The sequence below is a fragment of the Ostrea edulis genome, chromosome 2 (genome assembly GCF_947568905.1).
Source record: "Ostrea edulis chromosome 2, xbOstEdul1.1, whole genome shotgun sequence".
In the NCBI taxonomy this organism is placed as follows: Eukaryota; Metazoa; Mollusca; class Bivalvia; order Ostreida; family Ostreidae; genus Ostrea; species Ostrea edulis.
In genome coordinates this window covers 23,854,745-23,875,573 of record NC_079165.1, presented here as the reverse complement: position 1 = coordinate 23,875,573, position 20,829 = coordinate 23,854,745, and the positions used below count along the sequence as shown (strand labels likewise).

General features: G+C 34.8%; 1 protein-coding gene across 4 annotated transcripts in view; it reads left to right on the top strand.

Annotated features, from left to right (window-relative positions):
* The window catches only part of LOC125679522 (CD63 antigen-like), a 21,448-nt gene extending 619 nt beyond the window's left edge, over positions 1-20,829 (top strand). The window contains exons 3-11 of one of the 4 annotated variants that reach the window (XM_056156443.1): positions 7,444-7,548; positions 7,878-7,958; positions 8,081-8,311; positions 10,506-10,580; positions 13,051-13,164; positions 13,591-13,791; positions 14,268-14,363; positions 14,892-14,956; positions 16,709-20,829. In XM_056156443.1, the coding sequence (XP_056012418.1) occupies positions 7,893-7,958; positions 8,081-8,311; positions 10,506-10,580; positions 13,051-13,164; positions 13,591-13,791; positions 14,268-14,363; positions 14,892-14,956; positions 16,709-16,724 (864 nt within the window). In that variant the 5' untranslated portion in view covers positions 7,444-7,548; positions 7,878-7,892 and the 3' untranslated portion in view covers positions 16,725-20,829. Of the gene's footprint in view, positions 1-7,443; positions 7,549-7,877; positions 7,959-8,080; positions 8,312-10,505; positions 10,581-13,050; positions 13,165-13,590; positions 13,792-14,267; positions 14,364-14,877; positions 14,957-16,708 lie in introns of all 4 variants that reach the window. The other 3 variants (XM_048918799.2, XM_048918800.2, XM_048918798.2) reach the window with 3 other exon arrangements.

Here is a 20,829-nt window from a genome sequence, read left to right as displayed (position 1 = left end):
ATTTATCTGTATCTATAGTTGACTAAAACATCTTGGTATATTTGACTGGGCACTATAAGTGTATGTCATCAAGTCCTATTGGTGAAAAGATGAAGATAAGGAAAACAAAATTAAGAGTTAGGCAAACTCGGATCTCCGGGTATATCAGAGGCGGGATCAGATGCCTAACAGCAGTAAGAGTCCTGTGGGTGTGTTTGACTGAGTGTTGTGTGTGTAGTTGACTGAGTGTTGTGGGTGTATTTGACTGAGTGTTGTGGGTGTATTTGACTGAGTGTTGTGGGTGTATTTGACTGAGTGCTATGGGTGTATTTGACTGAGTGTTGTGGGTGTATTAGATTGAGTGCTGTGGGTGTATTTGATTGAGTCCTGTGGGTGTATTTGATTGAGTGCTGTGGGTGTATTTTACATGCTTCCTGTGGGTGTATTTGACTAAGTGCTGTGGGTGTATTTGACTGAGTGTTGTGGGTATATTTGATTGAGTGCTGTGGGTGTATTTGATTGAGTGCTGTGGTTGTATTTGAGTGTGTGCTGTGGGTGTATTTGACTGAGTGTTGTGGGTGTATTTGACTGACTGCTGTAGGTGTATTTGATTGAGTGCTTAGGGTGTATTTGACTGAGTGTTGTGGGTGTATTTGACTGACTGCTGTAGGTGTATTTGATTGAGTGCTGTGGGTGTATTTGATTGAGTGTTGTGGGTGTTTTGATTGCGTCCTGTGGGTGTATTTGACTGAGTCCTGTGGGTGTATTTGAATTAGTGCTATGGGTGTAGTTGATTGAGTCCTGTGGGTGTATTTGAATGAGTGCTGTGGGTGTATTTGATTGAGTGATGTGGGTGTATTTGATTGAATCCTGTGGGTGTATTTGACAGAGTGCTGTGGGTGTATTTTACTTGCTTCATGTGGGTGTATTTGACTAAGTGCTGTGGGTGTATTTGACTTGAGTCCTGTGGGTGTATTTGATTGAGTGCTGTGGGTGTATTTGATTGAGTGCTGTGGTTGTATTTGACTGAGTGTTGTGGGTGCATTTGACTAAGTGTTGTGGGTGTATTTGACTGTGTGCTGTGGGTGTATTTGACTGCGTGCTGTGGGTGTATTTGACCCCTCTGTGTAGTTTCACTTAGCTTATGTCTTTGACTAGATCTAATTCATGTAGATGTATTTGACTGAGAGCTGTTTGCTATTTGACTAAGACATCTTGATGTATTTAACAAGTACTGGTTCATCTAACTAGAAGGTAATTTGTGAAACATGAAGAGAAAAATTCTCTACTTCAGGAATTTTTTTACCCACATAAATGTGGTCAACAATTTCGTTTAACCTCAGCAGGTCACAAATTCTATGGTCGTTATATCAATCTCGTTTGACAATAAAACCTACCATTGGGTCAAATGGTGTCTGACGTGCTTCATACCAATTGTTAGGTCGTTCTTTATACACTGATTTTCACTACGGATTGCTCCGTTTGCCTGATCAAGATATACATATAGGGTTCACGATGGGTGTAACCGATCAACATGGGATGCTTACCCCTACTACACATCTGCTCCCACCTCTGGTGTGTCCAGGGGTGCATATTTGTTCAACTCTTAATGTTGTATTCCTCATACTAGTCATGAGATTGATCACTGTTAGTTATCTTCACCGTTTCATCTTTATGAATTTATCCTCCAGTTGTGTTTGAAGAATGCATTCCAAACTAAGCATATTTTAGAAATATGACAGGTGTCGATGACAAACATTTTGGCAAAGAATTGATTTGTACTACATAAACTGTGCTGCACGTTATCTGTGTTGTACTACATAAACTGTGCTGCACGTTATCTGTGTGTACTACATAAACTGTGCTGCACGTTATCTGTGTGTACTACATAAACTGTGCTGCACGTTATCTGTGTTGTATTACATAAACTGTGCTGCACGTTATCTGTGTGTACTGTCGTAAATGATTGATCATGGGGAAAATGGATTTAAATATCTATCCAGTTTGTTTTATGCAGAACATGAAATATGCTTAAATGCTGCAACATCTGTGTGAATTGATCGTGTTTTAAAATATAATCATTTTCTGCCTGTACTCAATTTAAAGTAATGCCCAGACCCGGTTGTGTCAACGCTTCATTAAATACCGTTGTATTAAACCTTCATTAAACTCACATTAGTTAATATGACATTAAATATCAAAACTCTCATTAAACCAACATTAACGATTAGTACCAATCCCATAATGTAATATCATGTTTACTTCCTGTTTATTACATTGTCTACTGTATTTTGTTTACGTGCATTCTTAGTGATTACAACACCGGCTTTGATGAAAGGTCTAATGATCAAAAAAATATAATGCAGAAATCAAGGAGAAAATTTCGACAGTAGACCGATTCGCGGGGTATAAAGAACTTTACCGAAAGAATTTCGGCGATATGTCGTTGTTTCCTTATGTTTTTTCATACCATTCCAGTCAGATTCTGGCGTTGATTTCACAAGACCAGAGGTTTTGCTTCTATTGACGATCTTCAGTCTTGCAAATTTTTATTGTCTCATTATCTGATTGGCTTGCGTCATCTTTTTAAAAAGGCTACACACTTCAGATACTCATGTTAGCCTAAATAATCAAATTTCAAATTAAGAATATTTTTAAAGTTCTATAAACTTCTATCAAAACTAGATTTTTACCATGGAATAATTTAGGTTGTCATTAATTCCTTCAATTATTTTCGTTTTTGAAAGCAAGCGCTTCCATATGTTTTCATTCATTGCAAAGAATACAGTGTATATTCCTTCAAACTTATCTACAGGGTATACAGTACATGGTTTTTTTTTTAATTTCCTCTCTTCACAGACAATTTTCTCAAATTACATTACATGAATTCATAATTACCAGTGTGATCACAAATTGTTTGAACATTGATACAATGATAGCCTTTTCTGTTAACGAATGCAAGCTCATTCTCTATGTTTTCGGATCTATGGTTCTTGGATTCTAACAGTGTTCCGTCTATAGATCAGATACATGTACAGTCTATCCCTCGTGGAAAACCAGCTACTTTGGGGAACAAAATCCTTCTTCGTGTTAAGATCCTCGCCATACGGCCATTTAATATCTTGAGGTGTATGATCGAGTCACCAACGCCTGTGAAACATAATAATCATTGTTAAACCCACCCATTCCGATTTCCACGCCTAACTAGCAAAAAACCATAAGTCAATTAAAATCTTAATTCAAAAGAAAGTCAAAGTTTAACATACTATTTTTTGTTTAACCCCCTCCCACACCATCCGATGATCACCTCGTTTTGAAAGTACATTTTTCACATGCAGTGCCTACCAAATATGTACGAACTATTTTGATACATGGTTAGGAATGTTCACATCTGAACCTATATGAATTAGAGATATATCCACTTCTGAAATTATAGTGTAATATAAATTTTTGAAAGTTTTTACTTCTAAAAACATAATAACATATAATATCACGGCAACCTTAGTATAAAGATATTAAAAGTGTCAGGTTTTAGGTCAGGTTATATGCATATCTTGATAGGGGGGGGGGGGGGTGTTGTTCTTTAAACTACATTGTGCGATCCATTTGCTTTTGTGTGTGCTATAGATGTATATCTTTAATTTGAATTGATGTGTGCATTTACCACACATATAACAAAAGTCGCCCTCTTGTTCATTGTTGTTAGATCCGCCTCGTCGTACGTATTATGACACACGAAATGACGTCACTCCTCGACTATGTATACAGAAATCGATTAGTATACATACATGTAGGCCTACATGTTTTCATATCTTTTGTTTGGAGTATTATACATTGTATTTAGCTGTTGTTCTCTGGACAGTGCGTGTGACCCATTTGATAGTCATCCACAGTTTTGCCGATTGACGCTTTGCGGAAAGGGTACTATCGTGTTTTTATATCATTCGAATTTCCTCGTCAGTCTCATTTTGGAGTAAAATTCGCTCGCGGAAGACTCCATCGTTTCATCACCTGCCCAACTTTCCAACCGCTATGTTAACCGTCATATTTAATGACCACTTAATGTACCCCCCAAACGAACATTAAAGTTGATGAATTTAATGTGCGGAATCGTACATTAAAACAATGATACAACAGAACTTAATGTCACGTTAAATATTTTGAATTTAATGAGGCTTTAATGCTCATTTACATTTTTCATTATACATAAATCAATTAATCTGATTTTAATCAGATTATGTTACCAAAGACAAGGTCACTGATAAAAATTATAGAACTTCCTGTCTACGTCATCAATCGTGTGAAGAAGAGACTATCGAAGTTTTGAAAAATTTGGTTCACCGAACGTTTATGGCCAAGTGATATGAAATGGCATTAAATCTAACTGAAAGTCACTAGTAAACTTTTGGTGAAGACCACCAGTAATCTTAAATCCTCTTCTTAACTATAGCTTTGTTATAAATATACAAGAGGCATATATTTGGTACGCAGAGTAATCATGAAATCAAAATGTGTGGTAACCTTAAGTCAACGTCCTTCAGCAAATGCCAAGGTCACCAATTTTAAAAGAAAAACCTGCGATAGATGTGATAGAGAAAACATTGCTATTCATACTTGATACAAGGAATTAGAACGCATGTTTTATTTAGTATTCTGAAGTCACGTTACGCCCATCTTGTAAAATATCTTACATATTTTCCCTCATTTAAGGTACAAGTAGTATCACACAAACAGATACGTAAATATTTTCTCAAGTTCAAACTCTTTGAAACTTTAATATTTTGTTCTAAAGAACCAAGCCTCTTATTGTGCATGTTATAAAAGAAATCTATCCTATCATTTTGTCTCCACATAGTTTCAAATATAGGGTATCAGACCCCAGTTACAAGAATGTTAAATTAACTTTCTTGATAAGAATGTGCCCTATGTAAAAATTATCTATATATATTTTACAAAAATTGATAATACGTTTTGTACAGTTGATCTTTTTGTTAATAAACCTCGACAAAATATACGATACAACATGCATGGTTCGTCAATAGGAAATCTTAAACGTGGAATTGCTATATATTAAGATCTCTTAAGGTAGTTCTACCATCATGAGACTTATCAAAATTCAACGTTCAAAGTAAAAAGGATAATTGATTCCCATTTGACATAGGTTAATTTAAGCAATAACAGAAGAAAATATATATTTGGCAGATTTTTAAAGAAGTCAGAAACACAAAAACAAAAGTTTAAATTAACATCAGAAAGTCACACATTTCCATAAAATAGCATGATAACAATACATAAAAATTGTTTAAAATGACAAAATTTTATTTCAACCGTTTCTAAAAACGGCTGCCTTATAAATATACATGTATATGAATTAATTGTAGATATGAAGGAAATCATTGTATAATAAACACACAATAGAGAAATACCAGCATAACAGTTTTTGTCCTTGACAACAATTTTGTAATATAGATAATTGATTATTCATAGAAAATATAAATCGTTTTCATATCAAATTGTTTGCGAGGTTTTTTTTATGAATACCCAGTGAATAAAATTGCTCCTTAATATATATTTCTATCATGTACACATTAATTTAATGAAATAAAGATTTTGTAAAAACCTATGACGTAACAGGAGAGTGGAATCACTTTAAAAAGAAATGTGTAATTCAAATTGTGAAAAAACTAATACATGTATAATGTACTCTTAACATATAATGAGAAACATAAGAGAAACGTGATACATTACATAACATATAACGATCTTCATTATATGTTAAGAGAAACATGTGTCCAAGTATCAGTATTCAGATATTGATGCAAGGCGAAGATAACGAACAATGATCAATCTCATAACTCCTATAAGCAATACAAAATAGATAGTTGGGCAAACACTGATCCCTGGACACACCAGAGGTGGGATCAGGTGCCTAGGAGGAGTAAGCATCCCATATTGACCGGTCACACCCGCCGTGAGCTCTATATCCTGACCAGGTAAACGGAGTTATCCGCAGTCAAAATCAGTGTGCCAAGAACGGCTTAACAATCGGTATGAAACACGTCAGACAGCATTTGGCCCAATACGAGGTTGTACTGACGAACTAGATCGTTATAACGACCATAGAATTTGCGAAATGCTGACTTCAATCGAGACTGTTGAAACCCCTGTACCATCAACTTGTTTGTCAGTAGCTTACCTCGATTTAAAAACTGACTATACGCAGAACAAGCTCTTGCATATCGAATCAGTTGAGATATATAAACACCATATGCAGGTGATAATGGAATATTGCTACACAAATATGGGAAGTTGACGATGGAGAAGCTGAAATCATCCCGTTTGTCATATACATTTTAAAATAAAGAAAATCCAACCTAGGATTTTTAATATTTTTGGACTTTTGAGAAAATATGATTTGGGAAAAATGACAAATAAGGCGAATGACGCATAGTTGGCCTTTAATCTTAAGATATCACCTTGATCTTCATTATATGTTAAGAGAAAGGTAGGCTTATACATGTGTCCAAGTATCAGGTCTCTACTAGCTATACAATTAAAGTTACCTGTTACTTTATAATATACAGTTAAATCTCACAAAGATGAAATACATGCATTCAAGATTTAGACTCCCAGACCTCCAACACATTGGATGAAAGGTGAAGATAACGAACAGTGATCAATCTCATAACTCCTATAAGCATGTATCGCATATATATTTTTCAGAATATATCAAATACATGCCCTGGCTTATATTAATGGCAAAACATTATTGAATATTAGTATTATGGAAATTTCACTTAGTAAATTAATGAAGGAAAGGTGAAGATAGCGAACAATGACAATCTCATAACTCCTATAAGCAATACAAAATAGATAGCTGGGCAAACTGATTTTACTGGTGTTTGGTATGTTATTGCATGTAATATTTGATTACATACAAAAAATTCGTCACCCGGGTCAATCAAGGATGTACGGAGATTTACTCCGTGTTACATTCCATAGAAGCTTCAGCTTGCGTCGTCAAAGTGTATAGAATACAACCCGGGTTGCATTTCCATACACCCTTGAAAACTAATATCTTTCCAACGTAGCTTGTGAGATAATTTTTATTGGTTGACAAGCCGGGTGTATATGTTCATGTGAAAATAACGTTATACTGGTCCAATCCCAGGTTAATTCCGGGTGCGGCCTCAATGTTTATTGAATACAACCCTAATGTTGTATCCAATTATAACTTTACATTCATCCGAATATATCACTAAATATTTAATCTCCATTTTCTTACTTCTTGCACAAGCAAAGCGTTTTTAGACTTTTTCAAGTTAATTTTAGACACGGATATTTTTTATTCACAAAAAGTAAAACAAAATAGGTAACTTCCGAAACTGTGTGTTAATCTTGGTTATATTTTATCAATGGGACTTCCCCGCGATCGATTTTGACTAGCGTTTGTTACCGTTTCAGGAATGCATGTTTCCTGAAGTGTCTAGAGCTTTCGGGATATCGTTTTATTACTGCACATGATTTAAACCTGTGTATTCCAATTTCTGACCGCTTTTTACTGGAGAGGTAACGGTTTAAAGATAATTCTATTTCTGGAGGACTGTTAATGTGTGTATACATGGAATGTGTGAACTAAATCTCTGAACAGCAGATATTATGTCACACGTTGTGTAAATATAATACACCATTCTTGATAGCCATAAGTTTTGCATATTTCAACATCAGATAAACGAAAATGTTTAATGTGCGCAAGACGAACTAAAGATGTCATTTCTTTTGTAATAAGTATTTGATCCAGTACTCCTCTTTTAAATTCTAGTACTAACTCATATAACTTTTATATAGTAAAAATATATTAAAACCACATAAATATCCTCATTTTGTTTTCCAAACAGATTACAATATTCAAGATGACTCTCAATTGTGGTGGGAAAATTGGGCGGCTGTTTCTGATGTCCATTAACATTGTATTCATGGTAATTATTTGTCAACTGCATCAACACCTTTCCTAAAAGAAATATTTTGGGAGAAAACAAATTGGAGTACTTTTTAAAAGCAATAGTATGAAACAATGTTAACAGCACGGTTAATGTTTCAGGTCATTGGACTTGGTTTACTGGTAGTTGGTGCGCTGATGAAATCAAATGTATTGGGACTTAAAGACGACATCAAAGCTGTTCTGAACGGTATAGTTGTGAACGACTGGAAGTTGGGAAACCTAGTGGGCAGCCTGACAATTATATTCATCTTCATCGGTGTTTTTCTCTTTTTGGTGGCCTTTCTTGGATTCTTTGGTGCTTTTTTCCAAAATAGATGCGTGCTTGTTACGGTAAGTATTTCAAGTGGATATTGTGTCCGATGAAATAAAATTAAAACCGTTTATCAGCTTTGGTAGTTTAACTATCTGTTCAACATGTGAACTACTTTACAATGGTACATTGGCATTTCGTGATGTATAATACCAGGACAATACCGAACACTGTATCCATAGACGAAAAAGTAAAGATAATGAAGTGTTCAATCTCCTAAATACCATAAAGAATTACACATTTAGACCACAGCAAACACGGACCCCTGGACACACCAGAGGTGGGATCAGGTGCATAAAAGGAGTAAGGACCCCTTATTGATCAGTCATGCACACCTGCTGTGAGCCCTATATCATGATCAGGTATACGGAGTAATCCGTATTCAAAATATGTATGTACAGAGCGACCTAACAATTGGTATGAAACACATCAGACAGCATTAGACCTAACAATAGCTTTATATATATATATATATATATATATATATATATATATATATATATATATATATATCCAAATTAGATCAATATAACGACTATAGAATTCATGAAATGCTGAGTTTAATCAAGGCTATTGAAACCCTTATAAAATCAACGTATTTATCAGTAACCTGTCTCGATTCAAAAACTGTTCATATGCAGAACACACCCCAAGTGCCAAATCAGTTGAGAGACAAAAACCCCATATGCAGCTGAAAATGGAATGTAGCTACATATATGAGGCAATTTGACGATTGAAAAGCTAAAGTAATCCCCTTTATCATAAAGTTGAGTTGTTAGTGTGCCGTTAACCTCTATGTTCAATAGAATATCTGAGTATGAAGCAGATTTGAAAGACTCAGGTGGCTTTTATTTTGATTTCACTGTAATATATCCAATCGACATATGAATTAAAATGAGCATACGTCGTCAATGTATCCAAATGTTGAGTTGAAGGCCACAGTAAGAGATTTTTTCTGAAGTAGAAGCTTTCCAATAATGTCTGCCTCATAAAAATACAAAAAAAATAGGTCAGGTAATAAAGTAATGCAATTCGTGCCCATTGGAATTCCAACATACTGTTGGAAGACCTGATTATTAAAAACTTAGATATTGTTAATAAGAAACTCCGCATCTTTTTAATGAAAAGATGAAGATAAAGGAGAGTGATAAATCGCCTAACTCCTATAAGGAATGCAAAATTAAGAACATACACTCCTGGACATACCAGAGGTGGGATCAGGTGCCTAGAAGAAGTAAGCATATCCTGTCGACCCGTCAAACCCACACTGAGCCGTTTATTTCCATCAAATAAACGGAACTTCAGAGTATTTGTAGGTGGAATCAGAGTAGTGTTTAGCAAATTGATTTTTATGACTGAGAGTATAAATGATGATCTCCCTGGATTTTTTAATTCTGGTTCGTCCCTGGATAGGCATTGGCGGCAAATTAGAAACCTCACTTTACGCAGCTTCTCCGTCGTCAACTTCCCATATTTATCTAACAATATTCCATTACCACCTGCATGAGGTGTTTATGTCCCCCAACTTCCTCGATACGCGAGAGCATGTACTGCGTATGATCAAGTGTTTATATATAAGTCAAGATAGGTTACTAACAAATAAGTTGATGCTACAGGGATTTCAATACACTCATTTAGTCAAAGTCAGTATTTTCAAAATTCTATGACCGTTTTAATATTATTTGCAAACACAACCTGTCATTAGGTCAAACCTTTCTGAATGTTTCATACCAACTGTTAGGTCGTTCTTTATATATGACTTTTGACTACGAATTACTCCGATTACCTGATCAGATGTTACCGGTCAACATGGAAGACTTACACAGATCTTGCCTCTGGTGTTTCCGGGGTCTATGTTTTCCCTACTTTAGTTTTTGTATTCTTAATAGGAGTTTTAAGATAGATCACTGTTTGTTATCTTCACTTTTCAAACTTTAATGGCAAATTATCAAAATGTACACATAAATGAAACAAGGTATAATCAAATGTGTGTATTTGTTGTGAATTTCTATATAATTATATAAACTAAACACTTGCTAAAATCGCAACTATATTGTTATTTTGTATTTCATTGATCAGATAGGCTGAAAAGCACAATACATATATAAAAAAAAAAGAGATAGTAAGAAGGGAGGGGGAAGAGAAGGGAGGAAGAGAGAGATAGGAAAAGAAACGTGTAACTATTATACTTAAATTCTTAATCTTGCATTACAGTACGCAGTCTTGGTACTATTACTGTTACTAATGAAGATAGCGGTTATAATCCTGTGGTATATCATGAAAAATGGCGTAAGTAACAATGAATATCGCCATTTGGTTTACCCAGAGAAATATCGTAAGTATATAGTGGTTTAGTTTATTCTGTAGTTTATCCATAGAAATATCGTCCGTATATAGTGGTTTAAATTATCCTGTGGTTTACCCATAGTAATATCGTAAGTATACAGTGGTTTAAATTACCCTGTGGTTTATCCATAGAAATCTCGTAAGTATATAGTGCTTTAAATTATCCTGTGGTTTATCATGAGAAATGACGTAATAACTAACAATAGTTATACTCCTGTGGTCTACACGGTACCTTGAGGAAAGTGTTACTGAGTCAATACACAAAGTTCCCGAGTTCCAGAAATGTGTGTGATATTTTATATATGTCACATTCCAGAAATGTGTGTGATATTTATATATGTCACATTCCAGAAATGTGTGTGATATTTACATATGTCACATTCCAGAAATGTGTGTGATATTTATATATGTCACATTCCAGAAATGTGTTTGATATTTATATATGTCACATTCCAGAAATGTGTGTGATAGTTTATATATGTCACATTATATATTTTAGAACATCAGAAACAGAGAGCGCGTATCACATTTGCAATATGTATGAAAGCCAGTTTTACTACCAGATCAAAATAGTTGATAAAATTTCAAAATAGTTTTGTTGATAAATGTGAATTCTGACAGGGAAGATATGAACTACAATATGGAAGCACTAGAACACATTCCATGTACAGTATTTCCTTGATAAAATGAGTCATCGAACAAGTTTATGTATGAAAACTAGTATTTATGAAAGCAACTACATTTCTGAAAATAGAAATACACTTGCTTAAGATCACTCAATACATAAAATATCCATGATATATAATTCTACCAAGGTTATTGCAAAGATCAAAATAATGCCGCGATCATCATTCTGCGATATACCTTCATTTTCTCCCTCATGCATAGCTCTTATCCTTAGACGAATTTGACTCCACTTTTTTGGCACTCTGTTTTTCCCTATAATAGTTCTAAAAGTTTATTGTTATTTCCGATTTCAAACATTTCGGTTGAGCATCACTGAAGAGACTTTACTTGTCGAAATGCGCATCTGGTGCATCAAAATTGGTACCGTATAAGTTTTACATTATGACCCCTGGATCGAGGCCTCTGCTGGTGGACTGTTAGTCCCCGAGGATCTCTACAGCCCAGTAGCTAAGTACTTCGTTACTAGCTTGAAAATACGGATGTATATTTAATTGCTGTTATAAAATTTAGAAATTCATTTCAAAATTAAGGATTATCTCCCTCATGCATAGCTCTTATCCTTGGACGAATTTGACTCTACTTTTTTGGCACTCTGTTTTTTCCTATAATAGTTCTAAAAGTTTATTGTTATTTCGGATTTCAAACATTTTGGATGATCATTACTGAAGAGACATTACTTGTCGAAATGCGCATCTGGTGCATCAAAATTGGTACCGTATAAGTTTTACTTCATACGAAATAACTGATTATGAGAAAATTGATACACATCTCACTTGCACTTCTTCATTTTGCTAATACAACAATAGAGTTGACAAACAAGTTAGCCCTCTTCCATGCATGTGTAGTTTTCTTGTCCACGCATGTGTAGTGTTCATGTCCACGCATGTATAGTTTTCTTGTCCATGCATGTGTAGTTTTCTTGTCCACGCATATGTAGTTTTCTTGTCCACGCATGTGTAGTTTTCTTGTCCAAGCATGTATAGTTTTCTTGTCCACGCACGTGTAATTTTCTTGCCCACGCATGTAAAGTTTTCTTGTCCATGTATGCATAGTTTTCTTGTCCACGCATGTGTTGTTTTCTTGTCCAGGTATTTGTAGTTTTCTTGTCCACACATGTGTAGTTTTCTTCGACTGTGTAATCAAAGCAGTTGACATAATCTGTCAACATCAAACTAAATAGTTTTCAAAATATTTCTAATATACCCTACCACCTCACCTTCTTCGTCAGAAAAAACATGTAAGCCTAGTCCGTTTCTAAAACTGCCATGACGTCACGATGACCTAATTTGTTGCTGTATAAGTAAACGGTTGGCTGTTATGTTTCTGAGTCGTTGTAAAATACAAATAAAGTTCTTACTTTCGTGGATGATGCAGGATAAGCTCCTCGGTCTTGAAATATTTTAAAACAGAATTCTTAATCACATATCATTGTGTTTCTTCGTATTTTCACTCAATCATAAATGCATGGAAATATCAATTTCATGAACACCTATTTGGTTGGGGGTTTATAAATTTCAAGTTATTTCATTTAATTTGAATATAGAAGAAGAGCAGAGGAATTTCGTGACATGAACGCGGTTTTAGAAATAATAAACCATATAAATAAGTTCGTGACATATTTCCTGAGTATCGACTATCTTCCTCCATTTTGTCACTCGGTAGTACCTGTAACCCTTTATTTTGTACTTGCATTCCTTGATGAATCACGCTTGGTTGATATTTTCAGATTGAAAATGAGATTAAATCTCATCTTCTAGAGTCCCTGAAGACAAAGTTTGTGGATGATTCGACAGATGGAGGAAACGACATATCTAATGCATGGAATATCATGTTTATGTCAGTAAGTTTGAAATTGTTAAATTTTCTAACGAAAAGAATAGCATGTTTCATTCCGATTGTTAAGCCGTTCTTGGCACACTGATTTGACTGCGGATAACTCCGTTTACCTGATCAGGATATGGGGCTCACGTCGGGTGTGACCGGTCAGCAGGGGATGCTTACTCCTCCTAGGTACCTGATCCCACCTCTGGTGTGTCCAGGGGTCCGTGTTTGCCCAACTATCTATTTTGTATTGCTTGTAGGAGTTACGATATTGATCACTGTTCGTTATCTTCACCTTGCATACTGCAATGTATTGAAATGTATCAATCCTCCATCATTCTCTATTTCGGGTGTAATGACTTCTTCTTTTTTCAAATCTTCTATTTGGAGTATTCGGCACTATTCGGCAATTTACAAATAGTTTCATAATTTTCACTGAATATAGCTGGACTGCTGTGGCGTAAATCCTGTAAACTCTACAACAAATGATTTTGACCAGACTACATGGTGCACGACTAAAGGAGACTGTCAGGAAACCAACGCAGACATTCCTAAGACCTGTTGTATCGGGGTCACAGAGAGTACTTACAAATCCGCCCCGACAAAATGTTATTACTCTCTCCAAAGAGAAACATATAACAAAAAGGTATTAACAATGACTATACGAAACTGACAAGAGAGGGAATCATGCATGGGAAACATTCAAATTTCTCTCTATTCCTCGCTATTTTAGCAATCTCATTCGGACATGTAAAACACACTATGATAAATTAGAATATAAATGTTGCTGAGTTTATAGGTTTTATCAATTTCTTTCACAAAATATGTCAATTGACGAGAGATTAACACATCTTTTATTAATTTTAAAAGAATGCTCTACATACTGTATCAAACTACTCTGTTTTCGTTGGAGCGCATCTCATCTTGCCATTTATGTAAAACATCAGTATGTAAATTGATAATGCTTATTTTAGAGAAAGAGAAAGAGAATGAAAGAGTTCATCTCGTCTTTCAGAGTGAACACTTCTTACGTTTCAAGAAAATGCTTTGTAATATTCTGAACATCTTTTCCCATTAACATTGCATCACAAGCTACTCTGTTTTGATTGTTTTTTTATTAAGGGTTGTTATCAAGCTATAAAGGACCTGTTGAATGACCAGATAACGGACAATGCCCCTCGTGTCCTAGCTGTTGCGATTACTATTTCGCTTTTAGAGGTAAAGATGATGGGAAGCTATTTATGATTGTTCAGAGTTTCCTATATTCTTCAGTCTCCATTGTATACCATTGCTATCTCTACAACAGTTCTATTAATTACCTAATATTAATGAAGTGAACTTACATGCCCATAACAAGATATAATGCACAACAAATGCACTTTCAGATTTTGAAATAAAAGCATGACAGGATATTACCTCTAACCACTTCAAGTGGCGTATTGAATTTGAAATATAGGTCGGTGTGAAGGGCTTGAGATATATCATCACAATAAAAAAAAATGCACTTTAAAAACTGAAAGACATTACTTGTGATTGCATTTCGATCATTTGAATTCTATTTTGATAATAAATTCGTGTTGCACTCCTTTGGTAAGGTTTATTCATACACAGTGATCAGTCTACTTATAAACTTAAAGTTTGTGAGATGTTAACCTTCAGTTTCAGTCAGTAAGAATGTTAAGGGAAAATGGAATAAATGTGAATCTTACAAGATTTACAGTTTATATTGTAGGCTACCTTTTTCAGGTCTTCGCAATTATTTCTGCTTTCGTTGTTGGCAGACAGTCTGGAAAGAATGAAAAGCTACATACGTGAGTAGTTTATTTCTCTTTTGGAGAGTATTTTTCTTTTCAACTTTTTATAAATTGTTTCTCCCAAAATGAAAAATTTACGAGAACTCAAAATCCTGGTATTCATGTGATTAGACGTGCATTTTCTCTATTTGCAATGCACTCCATAATCGATTTTGATCAATTCATAGTCCGTATGTATTTAGCTAGGTCGCTATGGGGCCTGAGTTTATGAAATGGAAGGGTTTTGGCATTGAAAAGATTGTAAAGATGATATTTTAACATTTACTCTGGGTTGCGTATCTAGTCAAGGTAAGGCTCCATGTGTGTTGCATAGATAATCACCTCGATACACTTGAGAATATATGACACCATAATGAAATAATACGTCACGATAATCTACACTTCAGCAGGCATGTTCACGAAGCTATCTTAGGACTAAGATATGTCCTAAGTATGTCCTAGGACACGTCTTAGTCTTAAGTCAGGTTCTCGAAGCTTTCCTAAATTTAGGACACTTCTTAAGTTCATCCTAACTTTAGGACAGCATAACTCTTGTCCTAAGATCATCCTAAGTTTGTATAAACATGGCTACAGTCATAATAGTGAAACGAAGATCTCACAGTGACCTTCAAAAGACATTTAAAGACATTGACAACCCACAATATTATCTAATTTATTCATAGCCTCCTTGTGCTATTGGGAATAGGAAGGACTGTGAGTGGATGAACGAATATATATATATATATATATATATATATATATATATATATATATACGCATGTATCTTCCCAGAAATTTTATCACTCTTCCCTGCTGTATTTGTAACGATGATAGATAGTTTATTAAATTAGATGGGGTTTTTTTTTTCTATCTCATCAAGTAGAACTTCCCCTTCTTACATACGATAACACACTAATCCGCACAAATCACAAATTAAATTCAGACCAGTTGGATTTGTGTCGGCAAAACAATTGTTGAATTATTGGTATCAAAGACCTTGACACGAGTACATATCGATTGTAAGAGCTATTTTAGGGGAAAACAGAGTGTCAGAAAGTGGAGTCAAATTCGTCTAAGGATAAGAGCTATGCATGAGGGAGATAATCCTTAATTTTGAAATGAATTTCTAAATAAATAATGGCCGTATTTTCTCTAGTTGTATGTGTCTAGATTTTAATTGTTTACTCGGAAATATGTCACGAATATCATGTGTATAAATACATGTAAAGGAATAAGAATGTTCCTGAGTAGTCAGGACGTCCTATATGATTTCGTTGAGAAGCATCTTAGGATTTTCCTAACTGTTTTCATGAGTTATATCTTAGGACATATCTTAGGAAAGTTTCGTGAACATGCCTGCAGGTGTCTCCTGTTGGGAAAAATGTTCCAAAGACCCTATTTTTCATTCAAAACAATCCTTTTTTCCAAAAACAACTTCTCAACTTGCAATATTTTTCACTTCGTTATTAAATTCTTATATCTCTACAATAGTCAGTTATAATATAAAAAAAATATTATTGGTGTTTATTGCATCAAAACTGCCAGGACAGTGGCTTCAAGGGAACGTTTGAAACAATTTGGTCTTGTATGAAAGAGAGAAAATTTTCTTTGGGAACTCACTTTTGTCATGTGACTGCATTCTAGCATTGTTCACCACGGACGAAGCTTAATAAAATCTAATATTGCATTATGATATTTCTATGAATCTGTTCATTATCTTCACCTTTCATATATGTATCTTAAAATATGACATGTTATTTCTTTTTTCAGGTCAAAGCCTATCTAAATGTCTTATTTAAAACACCTTTTCCTCTCGATGAACACCATGAGAAGGGGGGGGGTGTAACAGGACGCCTCCACAAGGAGACTGTATTTACAATGTAGGAGAACGCATACAGTCTGCTGGTATTATAGGGTATAAAAACAATGGTAGCATAAGTGATGTTGAATTCATTTATTTCTTTTTATTGTATTTTTATTCATATGTTGATGTTTAACTTCTTTTTTGTGTCAAATTTCTATGTCCCACCTGCAACATTTCAGTTGCCTACTGCAGTGTTGATCCAGAGCAATGAAATAAAAAAGTTTTTTTTATATTTATAACACATTAATACAGATATAATTGAACTGTAAAGTGCAATTTCCTCTTTTATATATCAATTGGAAATGTTTTCGTCTTGTTCGTAACTTTCAAAACAAATTTTACGAACTTGCATAGACACTATCCAGTGACGTATTGACAAGTGCTCGTCTTAAATTCTTGGAAAAAAAGTCCTCATTAGAAACGGGAATCCAGAATACCATTAAAAGGCATTTGATTAAATGGGTTTTCTTTTTCGAGGTTTCCTTTAATATGACTCGTATCTGATTTAGACTTGATACGCAATTGTTTTCCATGGTCTTTTACTGTTCGTTATCTTCACCTTTCACATGTTATCCAAGGCTATTTTTATGCCCATACTTAACAGGATATAAGAAATTGATTACTTTTTATCATCGTCACATCTTGAAATTCATATCAAGTTATTGGCCACATAATCATTGAAAGCTGAGACAAATAAACATGTATCGAATGTACACTAAAACGGCTTTTAGATCAGGACCTCTCGTAATATCTGAAGAGTGCGGAAAACAAAGGAAATCAGAACGGACGGTTAAAAAAGAGATTTGTATCGCCCTAGTTTCAACAGTTGTGACTAGTAATTAAATGCATTGCTAAGACTTTCATTGTAATACAAGCAAATAACGATAACAGATTAAAAAGCTGATTATATACAACAACTTCAAAACAAGTCACTAACAATACATGAAATGAAATGAAAGAATGTAAAATATAAAGAATGCAAAATTAAGAGTTGGGTAAACACGGACCCCTGGACATAACAGAGGTGAGATCAGGTGCCTAGGAGGAGTAAGCATCTATTTTTGACCGATCACACCGTCTATCTAGATCTGGTAAACTGAGTAATCCGTAATCAAACTTAGTGTCACATAGCCATTCCTCACGATAAATTAAAGACTATGCATTTTGACATCATATACAGCTGTTTCGTCACCAAAATGGAGCTCAAAAATATATTTATCTCATTAGTCGTTCAAAATTATTTTGTTAAACACCATTTTCATTCTATATAGTACTATGGCTCGGGTACTCTGAAAACAATATAAAAATGTGCTGGAGTTCCTCATTAACGATTACTACATAGTCTGTGGGGATCAGGTCTTCCAACAATTTGTTTTTAAGGTCATATCCAAAAGACCCGTGATTTTCACTTTTAAATGCAAAGTGGTGACCCGTGATTTTCACTTCTAAATTCCAAGTGTTTAGCGAAGGAGCAATCACTGTACTATATTTACTTCTTAGGTTTGACGCTGCCATGACACGAAGATGGGGGGGGGGGGGCTAAAACTGATGATCTCCCGGTTTCTAAGTAAACGCTCTAGATACCACTGAGCCACCATGACTGAGGACGATCTTTTCATATAATAACCACACTTCGTTATTTTACCATTGGCGTACTTATACGCAACGACATTATCATTCTTACCAATCTGCTTTCCGGATTGAACCAGAACATTTCAGCTGATGGAGAAACCCCACATTTCACTTTCACTTCGTGTTTTGTTAATACAGCAATAAAGTTGATCACTGATAATTCAATTGATAATCATAAGAATTAAGAAATATGTTTTAAACAAATTTGGCGTGAAATCCACATCTAGTGATTGTACTTATACCCCAACTTCCCTTTCAAAAGATGAAAATCTTTGAAACCATGCTTCAAGTTTATATAGACATTTAATAGTCCAGTCAATGAATATGAGTTACCGTACCTATACTGGATTCCTAAACTTCACAAAAACCCTTACAAACAACGATACATCGTTGTATCCAGTAAATGTTCTACCAAGCCCCTATCTTTGCTCCTCACGAAAATATTACCAGCTGTGAAGAAAAACCATAAACTTACTATGGCACAACATAATATGACAGACGTGGTGTAAATCAAATGTGAATTCTAAAACAATTCTTAAGAGCTTTCAGTAAATTTGAAATCACAAAGCTTTTATCAAATCAACAGCATCAAAACGTGCAACTTTTCAACACTTCACACGACCATTCCTCACGATAAAATAAAGGCTAGCCTTTTCGACATCATAAACAATTACTTCTTCAACAAAACTTGATCAATGAAATATTCATATCTGGTGATCAGTCATCCAAAAAATTACTTTCTGAAACACCACTCTGATTCGACACATAAGTATTCTGAAGTTGAAATTTAAAAAAAATAAGCTGGAGTTCCTCATTGACAATATCTTCGTGGTCTTTGGTGATCAGGTCTTTCAACATTCTGTTGGAATTCTCATGGACACGAAATGTAATTCCTTGTTAGCTGACTTGTTATATATTCTTTTGATTCAGAATTTATTTTAAAAGCTTCTAAATGAGAAGAAAAAATATCTTGCTGTGGCCTTCTACTCGACATTTAGATATATCAACGACGTTTTATCCATTAACAATAAGCATTTTCATTCATATGTAGATTCGATATATCCCTGTGACTCGAAATAAAAGACACCACAAAGTCATCCACATCTGCGTCATATTTATATATTGTATTGAAAATAGATATTAATGGCAAACTATCAACTAAACTTTATGATAAACGGGGTGATTTCAGCTTCTATATCATCATCTTCCCATATTTACGTAGCAACATTCTAATATCGCCTGCACATGGTGTTTATATCTCTCAAATGATTCGATACGCAAGAGCTTGTTCTGTGCACGACAGGTTTTTAATTGAGGCAGTCTACTGATAAACAAGTTGATATTACAGCGGTTTCAACAGTCTCGTGTAAAGTCAGCATTTTGCAAATTCTATGGTCGTTATAACAACCTGTAATTGGGTAAAATACTGTCTGGCGCATTTCATATCGATTGTAGGCCGCCCTTGGCACACTGATTCTGACTACGGATAACTCTGTTTACCTGATCAAAATGTATGGCTCACGGTGGGTGTGACCGATCGACAGGGGATGCTTACTCCTCCTAGACACCTGATCCCACCTCTGGTATATCCAGGGGTCGGTGTCAGTCGAACTCTCTATTTTGTATTGCTTATAGGAGTTATGAGATTGATCACTGTTCATTATCTTCACGTTTTCATGCTGCAAAACACATTTTTAAATGCAATTGAAGAATATTGAAAACAACTGACAATTTAAGCCTATTTACGTACTTGTAGTTTTCTTGGACTGTGTATTCAAAGCACTTGATGTAATCCATCAACATAAAACCGAATACCTGAAGCATTTTTCAAAATAGATTTAGTATATTCTACTATCTCACCTTTTTCGTCAGTAAAAAAAAACCATGTAGGTCTAGTCCAATTCGAAAAATTCCATGATATCACGGTAATCGAATTCCTAGCTGTATAAGTAAACGATCGGCTGTATATTTCTGAACCTTAGTAGAATAGAAATAACATTCTTGTTTTCGTGGATGATGCAGGATAACATCTTTGGTTACCAATTATAAAAGCCGTTGCGTTTCAAAAGACCTCGGCTAACACGGCTTTTATACCTCAAAACAACATATCTCGACCTCGGAGGTTACTCTGTATTATCCACGAAACTGCGGAACCTTACTTCTTAATTATACGACAGAAGTTCAAGTACTGCATAGAGCTGGGTATTCTTTACAACAAGGACGATATGTTAATCAGAAGCAGACTTTAATGTCCCCCTAGCGTCAACATTCGTGCATTAAAGACCCCATTGAAACTTTCATGGGAAATGTAGTATTTATGTATGTATATTTGTGTGCACATTTATGTATATACCGAATAAACATTTGTTTGCTTCAACAAATTCATCATAATGAA